The sequence below is a fragment of the Schistocerca serialis genome, chromosome 2, assembly GCF_023864345.2.
Source record: "Schistocerca serialis cubense isolate TAMUIC-IGC-003099 chromosome 2, iqSchSeri2.2, whole genome shotgun sequence".
Classification (NCBI taxonomy): domain Eukaryota; kingdom Metazoa; phylum Arthropoda; class Insecta; order Orthoptera; family Acrididae; genus Schistocerca; species Schistocerca serialis.
Window position 1 is genome coordinate 287,773,128 of NC_064639.1, and position 23,437 is coordinate 287,796,564.

Consider the following 23,437-nt stretch of genomic DNA (forward strand, 5'->3'; position numbering starts at 1 on the left):
TTGATAGTGATCGGGCCAAATATCTCACGAAATAAGCATCAAACGAAAAAATTACAAAGAACGAAACTCGTCTAGCTTGAAGGGGGAAACCAGATTGCGCTATGGTTGGCCCGCTAGATGGTGCTGTCATAGGTCAAAGGGATATCAACTGCGTTTTTTAAAATAGGAACCCCCATTTTTTTACATATTCGTGTAGTACGTAAAGTAATTAGAATGTTTTAGTTGGATCACTTTTTTCGCTTTGTGATAGATGGCGCTGTAATAGTCACAAACGTATAAGTACGGGGTATCACGTAACATTCAGCCAGTGCGGACGGTATTTGCTTCGTGATACATTACCTGTGTTAAAATGGACCGTTTACCAATTGCGCAAAAGGTGGATATCGTGTTGATTTATGGCTATTGTGATCAAAATGCCCAACGGGCGTGTGCTATGTATGCTGCTCGGTATCCTGGACGACATCATCCAAGTGTCTGGACAGTTCGCCGGATAGTTCCGTTATTTAAGGAAACAGGAAGTGTTCAGGCACATGTGAAACGACAACCACGACCTGCAACAAATGATGCCCAAGTAGATGTTTTAGGTGCTGTCACGGCTAATCCGCACATCAGTAGCAGACAAATTGCGCGAGAATCGGGAATCTCAAAAACGTCGGTGTTGAGAGTGCTACATCAACATCGATTGCACCCGAACCATACTTCTATGCACCAGGAATTGCATGGCGACGACTTTGAACGTGGTGTACAGTTCTGCCATTGGGCACAAGAGAAATTATGGGACGATTACAGATTTTTTTGCACGCGTTCTATTTAGCGACGAAGCGTCATTCACCAACAGCGGTAACGTAAACCGGCATAATATGCACTATTGGGCAACGGAAAATCCACGATGGCTGCGACAAGTGGAACATCAGCGACCTTGGCGGTTTAATGTATGGTGCGGCATTATGGGAGGAAGGATAATTGGCTCCCATTTTATCGATGGCAATCTAAATGGTGCAATGTATGCTGATTTACTACGTAATGTTCTACCGATGTTACTACAAGATGTTTCACTGCATGACAGAATGGCGATGTACTTCCAACATGATGGATGTGCGGCACATACCTCGCGTGCGGTTGAAACGGTATTGAATAGCATATTTCATGACAGGTGGATTGGTCGTCGAAGCACCATACCATGGCCCGCACATTCACCGGATCTGACGTCCCCGAATTTCTTTCTGTGCGGAAAGTTGAAGGACATTTGTTATCGTGATCCACCGACAACGCCTGACAAAATGCGTCAGCCAATTGCCAATGCATGTACAAACATTACGGAAGGCGAACTCCTGGCTGTTGAGAGGAATGTCGTTACATGTATTGCCAAATGCAATGAGGTTGAAGGACATCATTTTGAGCATTTATTGCATTAATGTGGTATTTACAGGTAATCACGCTGTAACAGCAAGCGTTCTCAGAAATGAGAACTTCACAAAGGTACATGTATCACATTGGAACAACCGTAATAAAATGTTCAAACGTACATACGCTCTGTATTTTAATTTAAAAAACCTACCTGTTACCAACTGTTCGTCTAAAATTGTGAGCCATATGTTTGTCACTATTACAGCGCCATCTTTCAGAAAGCGAAAAAAGTGGTACAACTAAAACATTCATGTTTCTTTATGTACTACGGGAATATGTAATAAAAATGGGGGTTCATATTTAAAAAAAAACGCAGTTGATATCCGTTTGACCTATGTCAGCACCATCTAGCGGGCATATATATATATATATATATATATATATATATATATATATATATATATAAGTTGGTGACCTTCGTCCCTACTGACAAGATTCTTGTGGATCCTTGTTTCTATGGATTCCTTTCTTAATGCTGTCCTAATAGCAGGTTAATAAAAATTCAAGTATTATTTCAGGACAACCAAGGAGAATGCCTAGTTAAAAAGGCAAAATTCTTCTCAGTGTATGAATGCAAATTCGCATGCAGCCGGCAAAGAGACGTTTTGGTTGCTAACTGTTTCAATTTATATACAGTGTGAGTCAGCTACCCCTACCGATGTTTTATGCAACCTGCAATGTTATATCTGTCGTTCAAAAACCAAGCGCAAGATTTTCATATTCTCACGCTAGCTATGCGCAAACTATTAGCCCTACAGAAAAAATGAACAGGACCTTTTTGTAGAAAATTTAATGTTGTTGTGTTTTTTACTGGGATACGTTTTCACTGGAGGCCACGATTTTCGAATTATTCAAGAAAAACGCACGAAAGTGTTCTTCATATGCGCCTCCACCTCCATATTTATACCTCGCCAATCAAGATTTCTAGTATAAACTACCATTTACATTCAGGTGATTCATGTGATAAGGTTTGCGATGTGATTATGGCCGCACGACGGAAATTGATAGACTTTGAACGCGGAATCGTAGTTGGGCTAGACGCGTGCTACATTCCATTTCGAGATCCGCATTGTCAAGAGTGAGCAGAGAAAACCAAATTTCAGACATTACCTCTGACCACGGTCAACACAGTTACTCGAGGACCTTCACTTAACGACCGAGAAGAAAGGCGTTTGCTTAGAATAGTCAGAGCCAACGGACAAGCAACACTGCGTGACATAAGCACGGAAATCAATGTGAGGCTCACGACGAACGTATCCGTTAGGACAGTGTGGCGAAGCTTGGAGTTAATGGGCTATGGCAGCAGACGACCGACTCGAATGCCTCTGCTATTGGCATGACATAGCCTGCAGCACCTCTCCTTTGCTCTCTAGACGACTGGAAAATCGTGGCCTGGTAAGAGCTGATGGTAGGGTTCGAGTGGACCCAGACCCAGGTTTTCAGCCAGCCGGGGTGGCCGAGCGGTTCTAGGTGCTACTGTATGGAACCGCGTGACCACTACAGTCGCAGGTTCGAATCCTGCCTCGGGCATGGATGTGTGTGATGTCCTTAGGTTAGTTAGGTTTAAGTAGTTCTAAGTTCTAGGGGACTGATGACCTCAGAAGTTGAGTCCCATAGTGTTCAGAGCCACTTGAACCATTTGAAACAGGTTGTCATCAAGCCACTGTGCAAGCTGGGTGATGGCTCCATGATGATGTGGGCTGTTTTTACATGCTCTGGTCCAACTGAACCTATCAGTAACTGTAAATGGTTATGTTCGGCTACTTGGAGACCATTTGCAGCCGTTCATGTTCCCAAGCAGCGATGCGCCTATCACCGGGCCACAACTGTTCGCGCCTAGTTTGAAGAACTTTCTGGGCAATTCGAGGGAAAGATTGGCCACCCAGATCGCCCGCCATGAACATTTATGTGACATAATCGAGAGGTCAGTTCGTTCACAGATTCCTGGAGCGGCAACACTTTTGTAATTGTGGACGGTTATAGAGGCAACATGGCTTAATATTTTTGCTGGGGACTTCCAACGACTTTTTGAGTCCATGATACATGGAGTTGCTTCACTTCGCCGGGCGAAAAGAGGTCCGAAATGATATTAGGAGGTATCCCATGACTTTTGTCACCTCAGTGTAAGGCTACACAAGGCAGTGCGCCCGCCCGGATGCCGTAGCAGTGACTCAGTGGCATGTGTAGGAATAAAGATGAACCCTCTACAAGCAATGAAGCGGCAATGCTTACACGACGCACGGAAGGCGTCGAACAGGACGAAACGGTGCCGGTCGTGGTCGAGCTGGGCGGGGCGGCGGCGGGGCCCCAGGTAGACACGCAACAGGGCGTCGACGTCGGCGTCGTGCTGGCTGGCGACGGCCAGCTGGTACTGGAAGGGGCGCGCCGTCAGGCGACGCTGGCGGGCCAGCAGCCGAGGCCGCGACGAGTTGAGCGCCGGCAGCGCGTTGTCCAGCTCAAACTCGAACTGCTCCAGGTGCGTCGACAGCGGCTTCACCAACACGGTCTCCACCCTGACGCCGGGGAACTCCAGCTGGCGGGAACCCACAATAGAACACTCGAGATAGGGATTTTTATGACGTCTTTCTTTTCAGCGCTACTACAAAGACTGCTCAAAGACAGAGCGAGAGGCATGCGCATTCAAAGAGTAGGATTAAAACATGTCTACACCTTCGTCATAATAGACCTTTATAATTACCACCCTGTCTTCTGCAGATGCACATTTGCAGTTGGTACCTGGTGGTTGTAAGTAAAATGTAACTATTCACGAGGCCCAGTGTGGGCTGTAATTACAGTATGACAGTGAAACTTGTTAGGTATGATATTACGTCAATGAGGACACGATTTGCACTGGAAAAAAATTAGTTCCAATTTTAGACACCAGGTGCAAATCTGGCGCTGTATACTGTTCCTATGACGCTATGACAGCTACCCTGTCGTTTGAGAAGCCATAGCGTGAGTGAACAGTGTGGCTATCGAGAACAGAGACTGTTAGTGAAATTTTTTTCTGTGGGTGGCAGCAATTACAGCACTGCACTGCAGTCAGAGAGTAGCGCTGACTGAAATGTCTGAGGAGAGCCCCGATGTCATTAAATGGTTTAAAGAAGATGGTTCAAAAATGGCTCTGAGCACTATGGGACTTAACATCTGAGGTCTTCAGTCCCCTAGAACTTAGAACTACTTAAACCTAACTAACCTAAGGACATCACACACTTCCATGTCCGAGGCAGGATTCGAACCTGCAACCGTAGCGGTCGCGCGGTTCCAGACTGAAGCGCCTAGAACCTCTCGGCCACAACGGCCGGCTAAAGAAGATGATAATGAAATTCGAAAACACGTGTTTTTCACACCTGGAACAGGAAGGCGTCCTATCCCTAGGAAGTTACTGACGCGTTTGTTGTTGCTGTGACTGACCACACAACACGTGACCCGGGTAGGGCTACTGCTCGTCCATTGTCACGAGAATTGTCCAGCTCATAGTCAACAGTATGGAAAGTTTTGCGGTCTGTATATTCGTACCTGCACAAGATGCAGTTGGAGGAGAAACTGAAACCTCATGGTCTGCAGCAACGTTCTGAATTTGCTGTTCGATTTCTGGCACGGATCTAAGTTGATGTATGTGGCCGGGCAATGTTCTATGAACTGACGAGGCACATCCTCCACTTCAGGAAACAGTAAATACACAGAACTGCCGAATTTGGGGCAATGTTAGAAAACGTGTTCTGCACGAAGAAGCGTTTCACTGCCGCATGTGACTGTGTGGTGTAGATTCACAAGCAGCTTTATTCTCGATTCGATCTTCTTTGAAGAGAGTACACCCAGAGGGGCAGTCAGGTGCACCGTAACGTCTGCACGCTATCGAGGCATCCTTACACAGCATATGATTCCTGATTTGGAAGAGCTCAGCTGTGTGGAAACCACTGTTTTCATGCAAGATGGGGCAACAGCTCATGTCTCTCGCACGGTGAAACATACGCTTAATGTGACCTTCGAGGAACGTGTTACCCCCAGAACTTTTGCCTGTACCTGGCCTGCTAGATCACCTGAACTGAATCCGCGTTACTTTTGGCTCTGGAGATCTCTAAAGCAATGCGTTTACCAGGGACACATTCAGTATCTACCTGATATGAAGGCCACTATATACGAGCACGCTGCTAACATTCCACTGGAACTGCTGCGAGCAACTGTTGATCACGTCGTTTTACGGATTCAGCATTTCATTGACGTCTCCAGTGCTCATACTGAAGAAACTGTGAATGTTGCGGTTAATAACAAAATCAAAATTATGCCTTCCTCACATATTTCAACTTTTTTGCCCACGTTCCGTTCCTAATCCATTACATATTAAAACATTTCTGTACATGTTTGGTTGCATTCACAGCGCCAGATTTGCAACTGGTGGCCAAAACTGGAACTAATAGTTTTCGACCTTAAATCGCACTAACGCATTTTAAATATCTATCAAGTTTCGTGGCCGCACAGTAATGGCAGCTCACAATGAATCTCTCTGAGTAGCTGCACTTTATTATAACCACCTGGTACCACTATAGTGATGTACACTCCATTCCACCGCGGCCAATTCGGTTGCGTTCTATCAATGACAGTGTAAAAATGTCCGCTCCTATACTAGTTTGCGTCAAGGAGGAACAACGGGCAGTGATTAGACTTCTTTGGTCGGAAGGAATCAAAGAGGCTGAAATTCATCGTCGATATTCAGCATAATAGAGGGACAGTGCCGTATCACGTAAAAGTTTTTATCTGTGGATCGAGATATTTAAAAGTGGCTTAACAAGTGTGACACATGAAGAGAGAGCAAGACCCTCGTCAATATTCACCACACTCCAAGAGATTCAGCAAGCACAAGAGATGGTTTCAGCGGATAGGTGAGTACACATCAATACGCTAGCTTCTTCTTAGGACGTCAGTTATTGTTCTTCCTATCAAACTATCCACGATGAACGCGGCTTCCATAAAGTTTCTGCGCGGTGGATACCAGGATAGCTTACTGAATAACTCAACGTGAAACAAGTTGACATTGGCAACGCTTGCTAGGCTGTTTCAAAAGGGAAGGCGACTCATTTTTGACCAGGATAGTCACCGGTGATGAAACATAGGTTCTCCACTGTAAATCAGAATCAAAATGCCAGAGTACAGAGTGGAAACACCCTAGATCACCAAAGGCAAAAAAAGTGGGTAATAAATAATGGAAGAGTCTGACACCGGCGGGAGAGGTTATGCTAACCATTTTCTCGGACGCAAATGGGCCTGAATTCGAATAGTACACTGCAAAGGGAACAACCATAAACGAATAGTCTTATAGAGAACTGTTGGAAAACAAGCTAAGGCTAGCAATTCGCAGCAGACGACGAGCTCTGTTGTCAAAGAAAGTGTTGTTGTTGCATGACAACGCACGCCCGCACACAACTCACCACAATGTTGAAACCACTAAGAAAGTTGGTTTTGGAAAAACCCATCCGATAGCTCACCGTCTTGTGACCTACAACTTTCATTGTTTGGGCCGCTCAAGACTTCTTTCCGAGGTCGTCGATTTTCCTCATATGTGGAGGTGCAGAAAGTAGGGCAAAAGTGAAAAACTTCTTCTTGGCAGAAATACACAAGCTTGCGGACCGATTGACCAAATGCGTTCAAAAGGATGGCGAATACGTTGAAAGTAATGTACATGCCGAACCACCACCTTTTGTAAATACTGATACATTGTAGCACTGGCCTAACAAACAGTATCCTTTTCACCTTTGCATAATGGTCTTATCACTTCATGTGACCAGTGTGACACAGACCTATTGGTGCTTAGTGCTAATTTCACTCTTGCAGCAGCCTATAATGGATCAATATTTTCGATTTGCAACTGTGGGACATCGTAGTTTCCCTAATAGAATTTGTAACTGTGAGAAACTGATAGTGTTCCCAATAAGTGACTACAAAATAGCTAAAGCGGAGCGAAGAGTCTTCATTCACTATGAATCTCATTAATTCATAAAACATTTTTAGCAAAAAACGGTTTGAAAATTATTAGATATTAATAACAACGAAAAGTGTAGATAATTTTTTCTCTCCCTCCATCTACATGACTACTCAGAAATTGACTCTTAAGTGGCTGGCAGATGGTTCTTCGAACCACGTTCAGGCAATTTCTCTACCGCCCCCACGGTCGGACAGTGCGTGGGGAAAATGGACCATTACATTTTTCCTACGACGCCGTATTTCAGTTATTTTGTTACGATGATCATTTATTCCCATGTAGGTTGGCGAGATTAAAATATTTTCGCATTCAGAAAAGAAAGTGTCTGATTAAAATTTCGTGAAAAGATCTCGCCGCAACCAAAAACAACTTTGTTTTAATGATTACCATCCCAACTTATACATCAATCCATGACACTCTCTCATTTATTTCGCGATAATACAAAACGAGCTTCCCTTCTTTGGAGTTTTTCGATGTTCTCCGCCAGTCCTTCTGGTAAGTATCACATACCACATGGCAATAGGCCTACTCTATCAGAGGACGGACAAGCGTATTGTAGGCAGTCTCTTTCGTAGACCTGTTGCATCTTCTATGTGTTCTGGCTATTAAACGCTGTCTTTGGTTTACCTTCCCGATAGCATTATCTATGTGATCGTAAGAATTAACTCTTCCGTAACTGTAATTCCTTGGTGTATTGACACCCTTTAGATTCATATGATTTATCGTGTAGTACTCATGTGGATAACCTCATACTTTTCCTTTTCCAGAGAAAATTAACCGCTTTTCGCACCAGGCGGATGTTTAAATTATTTTACAATTGGTTTTGATTTCTGTACACTTAACTAGACGGTAAAGGACAGGATCATCTGCAAACAATCTAACACCAGTGGCACACATTAACCCTTCGTTAGTTAGATAATCATTTAAATGTTTTGCAATGAAGGTAAATATAACGCTTATGAATTATGAGAGTTAAGAAACGAATAATGAATGATTCACTTCCGCACTGTACGCGTTTTGAGTCAGTGACACTTCGTTTCTAGTACACATTTTTATTGCACGAAAAGCGTACAGTTTTTCTTCTGTCCTTTTTACACTTGCCATGCATGTATTAAGTTCCAGGTTTTCTTATTTTCTTGCCTTGCGCCTGCAGCTGGTGTAATAGGTGTGGAAGTCCTTGGCAAGTACTTTAAGTTAGATCGTTATTTTTCCTTCGCACCAAGAGCAAGACTTTTAATTTTTTTTTAAAAAGGTATCTTTTTTCTCATTAGTATGGCCATTGCATTTGTATTTGATATTTATTTTTATTTTGTCGTATCAATACAAGATGTCTGCAGAAAGGTGAAAATTACCACCGTCACGTGATTCTGAAGGTTGTGCAGAATGATCACAACTTGGCTACCGGGTGTAACATTTCTTTTGGTACTTCCTTAATGTCTTCAGCACACAAAATTTCATGTAACCTGTCCAATAATTTATTTTTCTCTAAAGGCATACTTTATGGGATAAAGATACGATATCAATTGTTGTTGTGGTCTTCAGTCCGGAGACTGGTTTGACGCAGCTTTCCACGCTACTGTATCCTGAGCGAGCCTCTATATCTCCGAATAACTACTGCAATCTACATACTTCCGGATTATCTTTCTGTACTCATCTCTTAGTCTCCTTCTAAGATTTTTATCGCCGTAGACGTCCTTCTATTGCCAAATTAACAGTTCCTTTACACCTAAGAATGTGTCCTGTCAACCGATCCCTTCATTTAGTCAAGTTATCTCATACATTTCTTTTCTCCCCATTTAAATTCAGTGCCTCTTAATCCGTTATCCAATATACATAGTTAATCTTCGGTATTTTCTATAGCGCTACATTTCAAATGCTTTTGATCGCTCATATTTCACTTCCACACAAGGCTACACTCTATACAAATTCTTTCAGGGAAGGGCTCCTAATATTTATATTTGATTCTAACACATTTCTCTTTTTCAGAAACTCTTTTCTTGCTGTTGCTAGTCTGCGTGTTGCAACCTCATCACTTCGGGCATTATCATACGTTTTTGTTCAAATAGCAAAACTCTTCTACTTTCAGAGCCTTATTTAGTAATCTAAGTCCCTGAGCACCGCCTGCTTTGATCTGCCATATTCCGTTAACCTGGTTTTACTTTTCTTCATGTTCATCTTATAATCTCTTTTCATCAGACTAATCCATTTCGTTCAACTTATTTTTGTAGGTTTTTGCCGACTATGACAGAACTGTAACGTCACTGTCAAACCTCAAAGCTTTTATTTCTTCTTCCTGCTCCATATTCCCGGTTCTAAATTTTTCCTTGCTTTTCTCTGCTGCTTGTTCAATGTGCAGTTTGGATAATATTGGGGATAAGCTATATACCTATCTTATTCCCTTTTCAACCTCCTCCCTTTTACATCCCTTCGACTGTTATAACTGCAATGTTGTTTATGTACAGCCTGCAGAAAACTTTTAGCTTCCTGTATTTTATCCCTGCTAACATAATTATGAAAAACAACATTCAGGAACATTTTAATGATAAGAGAAAATAACGAACAGTGCGTAATTAAGTCGATTTGATTAGAATGTTCGTTACAAATTAGAAACAAAATGGAATGATTCGAGGAGAAAACCATTCCACGTATCAAGCATACTCATAACAAGCTGCGAACTGGCAAACACAGACTCAGTAGCAACTAAGGAAATGTCAACAAGAACTGCAGGAATATTGCAAATGGCGACGTCTGTTATGAAAACCGAACAAATATTTGGATGTGTAATCAAGCTTTGCCGGCCGCGGTGGCCGTGCGGTTCTAGGCACTTCATCAGTCCGGAACCGCGTGACTGTTACGGTCGCAGGTTCGCATCCTGCCTCGGGCATGGATGTGTGTGATGTCCTTAGGTTAGTTAGGTTTAAGTAGTTCTAAGTGCTAGGGGACTGATGACCTCAGTTGTTGAGTCCCATAGTGCTAAGAGCCATTTGAACCATTTTTTAAATCAAGCTTTACCGTTATTTATGTAACATCACAGAAAGCAAATCTTGAGGCAATCACTGAAATTAGGGTCAAATGTGTGTGAAATCTTATTGGACTTAACTGCTAAAGTCATCAGTCGCTAAGCTTACACACTACTTAACCTAAATTATCCTAAAGACAAACACACACACACCCACGCCCGAGTGAAGTCTCGAACCTCCGCCGGGACCAGCCGCACAGTCCATGACTGCAGCGCCCTAGCTGAAATTAGGGAAGTCACCGCTTGCGATAAGGGATTAGGAGAGAAGATGCCTTCATTGTTTTCTTTTTCCATGTATTTTCATCGTCTTTGTTTACACAGTCGTGAGCAGTTGAATTTGAAGTCAGCTGTGTTGCTGCGGTAATTTTTATCTGCGGTTTTGGAGGCGGGAAGGGCATCCAGCTACAAAGTTGATACAAATGAAGTTCGAAATCATGCAATAGCGGATGCTACCCGACGGCGCGAACCCCGCGGCGTTGGAACGACTGCCAGGACGAAGAAAAATCCCGCTGGCGGTTGGTCTCATATTGATGAATAGGCATGTTCCGGATACTTCTTTTTAATACTGAAGTTATTACGTCGCCTTTGCTTGGTAATGATATTCACTGTACACGTGCGATAACATATGCAAAATAAGAGAAACAGCTTACGCTAATGTTCTATGGTTAGCTTTGGTGATTTCTTTTTTGCAGTGTTTACCACACATCCTTCCATCGTCGATTCTACAAAGAAGTTCATCTCACAGCAATCCACTCCGTTTTCAGCATCTTTCTGTAACACCACAAAAATGATTAAAATGGCTCTGAGCAATATGGTACTTAACATCTATGGTCATCAGTTCCCTAGAACTTAGAACTATTTAAACCTAACTAACCTAAGGACATCACACAACACCCAGCCATCACGAGGCAGAGAAAATCCCTGACCCCGCCGGGAATCGAACACGGAAACCCGGGCGCGGGAAGCGAGAACGCTACCGCACGACCACGAGCTGCAGACTGTAACAGCACATTTCAAAACTTTTCTCTTTGCCGGTGGTAGTCTGCTTCTTATGTCCTCCTTGCATCGCCCGTTATGCGTTATTTTGCGTCCAAGGCGGCAGTATTCATTGGCTCCGTGGACTACATGATTCGCAAATTTCATGTTACGGTCACTGCTAACGTCATTTCCAATTATTCTCACTTTCGTTGGTCTTCTCTCGATCCACATCTGTGCTCATTTGACGGCCAGTGTGCGGCCCTGCGTTATATTGTTGAACGATAACGTTTCGCCGGCCGATGTGGCCGAGCGGTTATAGGCTCTTCAGTCCGGAACCGTGCTGCTGCTACGGTCGCAGGTTCGAATCCTGTCTCGGGCATGGATGTGTGTGATGTCCTTAGGTTAGTTAAGTATAAGTAGTTCTAAGTCTAGGGGACTGATGACCTCAGATGGTAAGTCCCACAGTGCTTAGAGCCACTTGAATTTTGATAACGTTACGGAGAACTCGAAGACAGGGCACGGCCATCTGCTATCGTCTCGGACGCTAGGCAAGTGGGACTGTTGAGATCCTGCGTGGTATTGAGTATGGCTGTTCTGAAGGCGTCGATTATGCATTCGTATGGCAGTCGTGGAACACCACCCAACAACAGCATCATCGAAGAAACCAAAATCTCAATACGAAATTGCAGCGCCTCTACTGTTAATAAGTACGATGCAATGTACCTTCGGACATTCATGCATGCATCGTACTTCTTCACAGCACAGGACAGTAATTTTATATGTATTGGCCGTTACCGGGCCTGCGACTTACAAATAAAATGTCTTCCCTCTCAGGGAATAACACTGATAGGTTGTATGAATTAGGTATGACACATGGACAACAAGATATGGATGTGTGTGTCTAGTTGTGGGTCGTGCACGTATAGCCGACGCGACCACTTGCATAAAGCGGGAAATCAGGGTTCGAGTCCCTGTCCAACACAAATTTTCATTGAAACTTCCTGGCAGGTTAAAACTGTGTGCCGGACCGAGACTCGAACTCGGGACCTTTGCCTTTCGCGGGCAAGTGCTCTACCATCTGAGCTACCCAAGCACGACTCACGCCCCGTCCTCAGAGCTTCACTTCTGCCAGTACCTCGCCTCCTACCTTCCAAACTTTACAGAAGCTCTCCTGCGAACCTTGCAGAAGCGAGTTGGAGTCTCGGTCCGGCATACAGTTTTAATCTGCCAGGAAGTTTCATATCAGCGCACACTCCGCTGCAGAGTGAAAATTTCATTCTGGAAACATTCCCCAGGCTGTGGCTAAGCCATGTCTCCGCAATATCCTTTCTTTCAGGAGTGCTAGTTCTGCAAGGTTCGAAGGAGAGCTTCTGTAAAGTTTGGAAGGTAGGAGGCGAGGTACTGGCAGAAGTGAAGCTCTGAGGACGGGGCGTGAGTCGTGCTTGGGTAGCTCAGATGGTAGAGCACTTGCCCGCGAAAGGCGAAGGTCCCGAGATCGAGTCTCGGTCCGGCACACAGTTTTAATCTACCAAGAAGTTTTAATTGCATCCGGTTATACAGCACATTTCAAACCAATTTGATGTTTTGTTTGCAGGTGGCATTCCTGGTGGTGTAATTCTTTTGGCCATCAGTGTTATTTGTGTTCAGGGATAACATACTGTTCCTGTGTGTTTACCGTGATTAATGTACTGAATAGTTGAAAAAACTACACTATCCAGTCATATTAATGTGACCGCCTTCTGTAATCGACGTCGACGTGCAATAACTGCTCACAGACAGCAAAAAAATGGGTCAGATGGCTCTGAGCACTATGGGACTTAACATCTGAGGTCATCAGTCCCCTAGACTTAGAACTACTTTAACCTAACTGACCTAAGAACATCACACACATCCGTGCCCGAGGTAGGATTCGAACCTGCGACCGTAGCAGCAGTGCGATTCCGGACTGAAGCGAAAAGAACAGCTCGGCCACAATGGCCGGCTTACAGACAGCAGGCGGCAGCTCTAGAAGTGAAGGATATTTAAAGCGTGTCAGCGGACACGAAAAATGTGGAGTCGTTGTCGTAATGCGGAAACGGAGTGATTTATCTGAGTTCAAAATGACATGATCATTGGCTTTCGGGCCAATTGGCTCTGAACACTATGGGACTCAACTGCTGAGGTCATTAGTCCCCTAGAACTTAGAACTAGTTAAACCTAACTAACCTAAGGACATCACAAACATCCATGCCCGAGGCAGGATTCGAACCTGCGACCGTAGCGGTCTTGCGGTTCCAGACTGCAGCGCCTTTAACCGCACGGCCACTTCGGCCGGCTTTTCGGGCCAATGGTGGAAGCATTTCCGAAACGGCTAAGTTTGTAAACTGTTCGCGTGTGGCCATGGTTAAAATATACTGTGCAAGACAAAATGGCACTGAGGCGACTGTGGTGCACCACATTCATAGACGTCAGGGTTGAACAGCGACTGCGGAGACGTGTTTGGGCGAATAGACGTGCGACTGTTGAGCGACTGACCACCCAAATGAACCAACACTGTCTCCACAATGACCATGGACCTCCGCAGCAGGCGTTTGATTCATTCACCCATACTGACTGCCATTCATTGACGACGGACGCTGGAATTTGCACGTCAATACAGCAAGTAGACGTCCACTGAATGGCGACAGGTGACCTTATCAGATGAATCACGTTTTAGGTTCCATCAAGTACATAGCCGTTGGCATGTACGGATTGAAACGTCTGAAAGCAGGCACCCTGCAACCAGGAAGCAGTGTTTTGGTCTGGGGAATGTTTTCGTGGCGTTTCCTAGGTGATCGAGTCAGTTTGGAAGACAGAACAGATCAGCACACAATTATGCGTCTATACTTGAGGACCATGTCCGCGCCTACGCGCAGTGTATTTCTCCTCGGAATGATGGCACCTAGTAGCAGAACAATGCAACTCTTCACACAGCTCGCAGTGTACGTGCGTGGTTTGAAGGCCACCAACATGAGTTTACCGACTCCCCTGGCCGCGAACCTTCCCGTGTTAACACCCAGTCGAGAATCTAGGAACCACCTCAGTCAGGCCTTTCACGCCGTGGATCCTCAACGGAGAAACCTAGCGCACTGCAGGCGGCATGGCTCTACATTCCGGAACATTATTGGCTCACTTCATGCACATCTCGTTCTGCAAATGGTGATTATGCACGTTAATTAATGTGACGGGACGAACTCAGGCAAGCCAAGCAGATAACTCAACCTCACGACGTATATTCACGACCTTTCTCCATGCAAGAAGTGGAACCAGGTTTACACTCCCTTCAGAATGAGAAAGCAGCAGAATTAGACAGGATTTATCCGGAACTACTAAAGAACTGTGGCCCGGCTACAAAACAATGGTTGGCATTGTTTTTTTTAGTAGCATATTGGAATCAGGGAAGTTACCCGCAATATTCAAGAAGGCCAAAGTCATTGCTATCCTGAAGCCAGGAAAAGATCCAAACTTACCTCATAGTTATCGACCAATAGCCTTGCTTTCTGTCACGTTCAAGCTTTTGGAAAGGCTGATATTGAATAGAACAGCACTAGCAATCGAAGCAATTCCAGTTGAACAAGCGAGATTCCGCCCCGGTCGTGTTTTCAGTGATCAAGTCCTTTCACTGACCACTTTTGTTCAAATGGTTCAAATGGCTCTGAGCACTATGGGACTTAACATCTTAGGTCATCAGTCCCCTAGAACTTAGAACTACCTAAACCTAACCAACCTAAGGACATCACACACATCCATGCCCGAGGCAGGATTCCAACCTGCGACCGTAGCAGTCCCGCGGTTCCGAACTGCAGCGCCTAGAACCGCACGGCCACCACGGCCGGCACCACTTTTGTGGAAACTGGTTTTGAGAAGAAGTTGAAGAGCGTCTCTGTCTTCCTTGATCTCACGGCAGCTTACGACACCATTTGGAAGGAAGGTCTTTTATTAAAACTGATCAAGGGCGTCCCTGTGTGGAGATATCATCTTTAATCGAAAATATGCTAAGTAACAGACTAATTCAAGTTTACTAAGAAAATAGCAGAAGCCGATTTGGCAAACTGAGTAATGGTCTACCACAAGGTTCGGTCCTCTCTCCAGCACTTTTCAATTTATATTCTCATGATCTGCCTAACGCACTCTCCCGCAAATTCATATATGGGGATGATATCAACCTCACTGTTCAACGCACTAATTTTGCAGAAGCAGAGAATGTCCTCAACCAAGACCTTGTCTCCTGGATGAATACTTTAAGAAATGGAGTTTGAAACCGAACCCTCACAAAAGTGAGGTACCTACTTTTCACCTACTCAATAGGCTCTCAGCCGGCCGAAGTGGCCGTGCGGTTAAAGGCGCTGCAGTCTGGAACCGCAAGACCGCTACGGTCGCAGGTTCGAATCCTGCCTCGGGCATGGATGTTTGTGTTGTCCTTAGGTTAGTTAGGTTTAATTAGTTCTAAGTTCTAGCGGACTAATGACCTCACAAGTTGAGTCCCATAGTGCTCAGAGCCATTTGAACCAATAGGCTCTCAAATTACCAACCAAGGGTCAATTTTAGAGGGGAAGCATTACGGTTTAATGGCACGCCTACATATCTGGGTATGACTCTGGAAAGGATCCTAACATATAAAGCCCAATTACGCAAATCTGCTGCAAAACTGAAGAGCCGTAATAGCCTTCTTCAGCGTCTAGCTGATACATCATGGGGAGCTGACGCCAACACATTGAGAACATCTCCTCTAGCACTCGTCTATTCCTCAGCAGAGTGCTACTCTGTAGTATGGCTTAATAGCTGCCACACTCACCTTGTGGCTTCGTCACACTATGCATATCATATCTGACATTACTTGCTACTCCAGTTCAATGGCTGCCGGTATTGTGTAACATACCACCTCCTCACATCAGAAGACAAAAATATCTTGGTCGTCTGTGGTCAAGAGTACTGAATAACTCGTCAATCCCAATTCACGAAGATGTGAGACAACTAGAATTATCCAGGTTGAAGTCCCGTAAACCGGCATGTAAAACAGCCTTGGAATTGTTAAGGAACCATTTCGACCCCAAAGACAGCTGGCGGCAAGAATGGACATCTTCTTCTCCACAGGGCATCTTGAAAGTTGAAGATCCAACAGTAAGGCTCAATGGTTTCACTTTGCCAAGACACACTTGGAGCAGGTTTAACCGTTTCAGATGTGGTGTGGGAAGAAGTTCTTCGATTCTTCATAAATGGGGTTGGGTGGACACCCCATACTGTGACTGTGTTGACGTTCCACAAACAATGAAGCATATAGCAGTGGACTACCCCCTCCGTGCCTTCCCTGGAAATCTAGTGGATTCGAATCTGGTTACTTTCGAAATGGTGGATTGGATCAATGGCTTCGATATAAAGATCTAAACTGTATTTTGATGTGTCTATGGTACTGTATTTTATGTGTTATTGTGATTGTTATGTATCATACGCTAAATAAAATAAACTGGACAATGTAGTTCTGAGATAAAAAAAGTGTTTCTGGATCAAGGTCCATATAACGTAGTTTCTTCTTCTGCGTGACAGGGATGTGACCCGAAACTTTGGGTGTACCTATTTGTTACAGCCTGGATTTCCTGCCGACAGTAATTCTGTATAGCATGTTGCAAATAGTTCACATTGTGTGACGTTATTTGGAATAACAAAATGTTTGTTATTAACGCAAACGAGGTGGCACGGGGATAAATTAACATGTCTTTTACATAGAACCGAATACATTAGAAATATTTTGTATCAAGTTTCTATATACTTAGGACATCAGAAAATAAGTTACACCTATTGTCCCACGCGGATCATTGTGCAACAAGAGTGGCTCATTGTCAGAGGTGGATACATGTTCCGGGTTTCCTGTGCACAAAGTGCAGAGGCATTGCAATACGGATTGAAATGGCACAGCAACAGCCAACGTACTCCTAAGTGGAAGTAGGCGGTGCAGTATGATTCTTGTGGGCAAAACGTCTAAATCGTACACAGATTCACAGTGAAATTCTGGAGATATATGGACCAAATGCAATATTGCGTCCTGCCCTAGTGAAATGGTGGCAACAATTTGACTAACGCCACATAGACGTGGATGATGGTGACCGGTAAGTGCAGATCTTTCATCATGCGATTTCCATGTTTTCGGCAAGCTAAAAGAACATGTGTGTATGTGTGGGGGGGGGGGGGGGAGGAGGGGGTGCGGAATGGAAGAGATTTTTACAGTTATGAGGAAAATCACTGGTTCTCGAATGGCTCTGTGACCAAGGAGCATACCTCTATCGTCGAGGCATTAAATTATTGGTAGAACATTACGACCGTTGTTCACAGAGACTTTGTGACTACGTTGAAAACTAGTGTCATGTATCTATGTCACTCTGAAGTGTAGTGCTGCATTCAGTAAAAGTTACTTGGTCTGCCGTTATAACGTTTAACTTAGTTTTTGAAGTCCCTTCGTGCATTCCATTTCACTAACATAACCCAATAACAAATGGTATCCCCTAGCCTTACCTTGAAAGTGCATATCTTTTTTTTTTTTTTTTTTTTTTTTTTTTTTTTTTTTTGCTTGTGTGTTTGTGTTTGTATGTGTGTGTGTTGGTTGATTGGCTGATTTGTGGGAGGGGACCAAACAGCGTGGTCATCGGTCCCATGTGATGAGAGAAGGATGGTGAGGGAAGTCGGCCGTGCCCTTTCAACGGAATATGTGTGTGTGTGTGTGTGTGTGTGCACGCGCGCGCGCGTGCGTGAGTGCATGCGTGCATGAAACTGTGCTGCAACGAAATGTTTTTAGTTTTGTAATAAATAAACAGTGCATCCATCATAAGATTGTGACAAAAATCAATGTGACAAAAAACAAGATACACTCACCTCTTCTCTTTTATATGGTCCCAGGCGATCTTGAAAACGGTTGAAAACCCCCAGCAATTTCTTAACTGCTCTGTAGAATAATGGATCCCTCAGAGCTGTAGCAGGATTTTCCATGAAGGTGGCAACCTGTGTGAGCATTAATCCGGTAAAACCCTGTTTACAAATGTTCTTTGACTTCGTCGAAAACAAAAAGAATGGCGCACTTACTTGCTTTGCTGGAAATGCGTCTTCACTTTGACTGAAAGACGTTAACAGACCACGGTAAAGTGATCCATAGAAATTCTCGTTTAAGGAATCAGCGTTGCCTTCGACGATGTTTCCGAGGATTTCAATGGCCTCTGGCCTCCTCAGGGGGTGTTCTGTGTAGTTTTTCTGAAATATAAACAGTGACTGCTTAGTAAAAATCTGACACTGCTTCCAAATTTTATGTTGAAATCATTGTGGATGTAGATCTGGTCACATTAGTCGCTAGTGATATTACTATTCATGTGTGCGTCTGTCATCTACGGAACCATACGACACACGATCTTTAGAGTTGACTGTAGTGTATCTGTGTCATGGAAGCACACGATAACTGGGCTTGTGTTCATGTATAAAGCTGTATCTTTTGACTCATCTTCCACAAATTCTGAAAGTATGTAAGAGTAACTGTGAAACATACTATAGAAATAGACAGGACCATTTCGAAACCTGCTCTAGGAAGTAGTTGTCCTGGGTGATTCCCGAGCCAATGTAATTGCATTGTGGGCATTTGGTTTCGGGGAGACATTACACCTTCATGTGTTCAGCCGAGTTGCAAAGCATACAAGTGTGCGACTTGCAACACTCCTCTGTCTTGCAGCCGTGATTATTTTGCTGTCATCAAAAGTATCTTACGTGTTACAGCAGGCAGCTGACGCCGGAAAGAAATTATTGACCAATGTTTGAGACCACGTGATCGTTTGCACATGGCACTAATGTTAGGTTACCTCGTGCTTTCAACTGACGTGGAACCAGCGGAGCAGACTACTCCATGATTGACTGCTGGGGTACGGTTGTGCGGCTTGTGTGCCGATTCTATAACATCAATACCATTTTATTAATTCAATAAGACGTCAAATAACTATTTGCAAATGAGTAAAAAAGTCACTCTTCAGTGAGCTCTTTAGGACGTACTTTATGAAATAATCTGACTATAACATTCGTAATATAGGAAAGGTTATGAACAGCCCAATTTATTTCCTGCTTTTCTAGACTGTCACGAACAATGTCCCAGAAAGTTGGTCATGGGGTGCGTGTCTCCCGGCAGCAGTGAGACCGCGTGTTGGCGGGAATCTGCGATCAATGCACAGAAGTCACTTAGTAAGAAAGTGATTCGTTGCTGATTGTGCATGAATAGTATGTTCTTAACATGTGTGGATTACACTGAGGTGACAAAAGTTATGTGATACGTCCTCATACAGTGTGAGACGGCTTTTTGCCTGACGTAGTGCCGCAATTCGACATGACATGGACTCAACAAGTCGTTGGAAGTCCCTTACAGAAATACTCAGCCTTGCTGCCTCTGCAGCCGTCCATAATTGCGAAAGTGTTGCTGGTTCAGGATTTTGTGCACAAACTGACCTCTCCATTATTTCTCACAAATGTGCGATGGGATTCATGTCGGGCGGTCTGGATGGCAAAATTACCCAGAGTGTTCTTCAAACCAATCGCGAACAATTATGGCCGGTAACATGGAGCATTGTCATCCATAAAAACTCCTTCATTGTTTGGGAACATGAAGTCCGCGAATGGTTGCAAATGTGCGGTAGCGCTCTCGCTTCCCACGCCCGGGTTCCCGGGTTCGATTCCCGGCGGGGTCAGGGATTTTCTCTGCCTCGTGATGGCTGGGTGTTGTGTGCTGTCCTTAGGTTAGTTAGGTTTAAGTAGTTCTAAGTTCTAGGGGACTGATGACCATAGATGTTAAGTCCCATAGTGCTCAGAGCCATTTGAACCATTTGAGCCAATGGTTGCAAATGGTCTCCAAATAGTGGGACATAATCATTTCCAGTCAGTGATCGGTTGAATTGGAACAGAGGATCCAGTGCATTCCATGTAAACACAGCCCACACCATTATGCGGCCGCTACCAGCTTCCACAGAGCCTTGCTGTCAACTTCGGTCCAGGCTTCATGGGATCTGCGACACACTCGAACCCTACCATCAGCTCTTACCAACTGCAATCGGAACGAGAGACGCTGCAGGTGATGTCGTGCTTTTAGCAAAGACACTCGGTCGTCTGCTGCCACAGTCCATTAACACCAGATCTTCCACACTGTCCTGACGGAAACGTTCGCCGTACATCCTAATTTGATGGCTGAGGTTATTTCACGCAGTGTTGCTTGTCTATTAGCACTGGCAACTCTGCGTAAACGCCTCTGCTCTCTGTCGTTAAGTGAAGGCCTAGAACACTGCATTGTCCGCGATGAGAGGTAATGCCTGAAATTTGGTATCTTCGGCACACTCTTGACACTGTGGATCCGAAATGGAATGTCCCATGCGTCTAGATCCAACTACGATTCCGCGTTCAGAGTCTGTTACTTCTCGTCATTTAGCCATAATCACGTCGGAAACCTGTTCACATGAATCACTAAGTACAAATGACAGCTTTGCCAATGGTTCAAATGGCTCTCAGCACTATGGGACTTGACATCTGAGGTCATCAGTCCCCTAGAACGTAGAACTACTTAAACCTAACTAACCAAAGTACATCACACACATCCATGCCCGAGGCAGGATTCGAGCCTGCGACAGTAGCAGCAGCGCGGTTCCGGACTGAAACGCCTAGAACAGCTCCGTCACAGCGGCCGGCGCTCTGAAAATGCACTGCTTTTTTATACCTTGTGCACGGGATACGACCGCCATCTGTATATGTGTGTTCTGTCACCTCAGTGTATTTTGCATGTGGATTATACTTCGTTGATCGTATAAACACTTGAAACGGTGATTTTGGCTTTGTTATTTTAACCAATGCCAATGTCGTAAATAAAATAGCTGTCATTCCTTGTCAAATTTGACCACGTCACTTAATACACTGCTTGACAATTGCCGAGGAACAGGGTCAAAGGTGGACAGGATTAATCACAGGCAATGATGGCCCACTTGAAATGCAGTACATACGTAATACAGATGGAGTGGTATATTTAATATAATGTACAGGTTTCGCCATGTGGGAAAGCAGGATAACAGACATAAATAACGTGAATGTTTGACAGAGGTGAGACTCCAAACATTAAGCTCGATATCGGACTCTCAATTAGGAACATGCCCGCCCTCGGGCACTAATAGATGCTGTTGTTGATACTAGCTACCAAACTGTTGCGGAACCCGTCGCGCTTGACGGCAGTTTTCAGTTTTTGCATGTTTCGGAGAGGAGGTGTCCGTTGAGAAAAACGTCTGCCTAAAGCATTCCAGGCATGCTCTACAGGGTTTAGATCCGGGGAGTATGCAGGCCACTCAATACGTTCATGAATAGCGTACAGGCCAACTCATACGTTCAGTATCTTCACATTCCAATGTGTGCGGCACCTCATCGGTCCTGTGTAGGTGGGCATCGTCTTCCATGAACAGAAAGGCGGGACCTACCGCGCCCCTAAACTGCCGGACATAATTCAGAATAATCTCCCTACAATACCGTTGTCCTGTAACGGTACCACGCGCAATGATGCCCAGCGGTGTTTCGCCATTGTGCATAATGCCTGCCCATATCGTAATGCCTATGCCATACTAATGATGTTCGTGAACATTCTGTAGTGTGTAACATGTTCACCTCTCTCTGACCACACTCTCTGGTGGCCAGAATCACTTGCCACAGTGAAGCGGGATTCGTCCGAGAACGTCACTCTTACCCCAACCAACATGCTCACTTCACTACACCAACGAACTCTTTCTCGACGATGATTTAGTTGAAGTGAGATGTACTTAACAGACTTCCGAGCATGAAAAACAGACTGATTTAACCCCTGTTAAATGGTACTGGCAGAGACACGTGTACCGGTAGCGGTTGCAAGATCTGCAGCTGTGTGCCTAGGAGTGAGATGTCTGTTCCTTTTTGCCGCTAGCACACCAACTAGAAATGTTGTCTAAGTCATCTTATATCCTCTGACAGTCACTCAACGACGATACCTTTCCATACACCACTGCGTTATCAGCAAACAGCTGCAGACTGCTGGTTACCCTGTCCGGCAGATCAGTTATATGTATAGGAAATAACAGCGGACTCATCACACTTCCCTGGAGAACTCATGTCGGTACCCTTGTCTCTGATGAACACTCGCCGTCGAGGACAACGTACTGGGTTCTGTTACTTAATAAGTCTTCGAGCCACTCACATACCTGGGAACCTAATCTGTATGCTTGTACCTTCGTTAAGAATCGTCAACGGGGCGCCGTTGTCAGATGCTTTACGAAAGTCAAGGATTATGGAATTCAGTTGTTGCCATTCATCCATGGTTCGCGGGAGTTCATGTGAGAAAAGGGCAAGCTGAGTTTCACACGAGCGATGCTTTCTAAAACCGTGCTGATTTGCGGACAGAGGCTTTTCCCTCTCAGGAAAATTTATTAAATTCTAATTGAGAATATGTTCAAAGACTCTGCAGCAAACTGATATTACAGATACTGGGCTGTAATTTTGAGGGTCCGTTCTTTTACTCATCTTATATACATGAGTCACCTGTGCTTTTTTCCGGCCGATTGGGACTTTGCGCTGGGCGGGAGATTCACGATAAACGTTCCATAACAAACGTAGCCAAGCACCGTTATGCATGAAGTATCGAATGCATACAGGGCGTTCGTACACAGGCTCCGCTGCAGTTAACACGCCCCGCCCTCTACATTTCCAATTGCTGTCATTGATCGGGTGCTCTGTCCCAATTGTCGGTTGTTTCATAGCTGTTGTCAGTTTTTCCTTAGCAAGTGTCAGTTGTTGCTTAGAAACTGTCAATCAGTTTAGTTTGGCTAAGCATGAGTGTTCAAGTGAGGTGCAGTAACAGTCCATTTCAGACAGCAGTACCTGGTCAAGAAGCGAGAGCTCACATATCACTGTGCTGGGTCAAAATACTTGCTGTGAAGACGCCAGGTTATGGAACGCCAGGCTACGAAACTCCTGTGCTCTTTCCCAGTACACAGAAATTTATCTGCGACTCCTGAACCGTG

The 23,437-nt window shown here is 44.6% G+C and overlaps 1 protein-coding gene across 4 annotated transcripts in view; it reads right to left on the minus strand.

Moving 5' to 3' along the window:
- The window catches only part of LOC126457057 (allergen Cr-PI-like), a 137,361-nt gene that overhangs the window by 35,526 nt on the left and 78,398 nt on the right, over positions 1-23,437 (minus strand). For all 4 annotated transcript variants that reach the window (XM_050093053.1, XM_050093052.1, XM_050093055.1 and 1 more), the window contains 3 exons: positions 18,474-18,638; positions 18,267-18,392; positions 3,640-3,940 (listed from right to left, as the gene is read on the minus strand). In XM_050093053.1, coding sequence (XP_049949010.1) covers positions 3,640-3,940; positions 18,267-18,392; positions 18,474-18,638 — 592 coding nt within the window. The remainder of the gene's footprint in view (positions 1-3,639; positions 3,941-18,266; positions 18,393-18,473; positions 18,639-23,437) is intronic.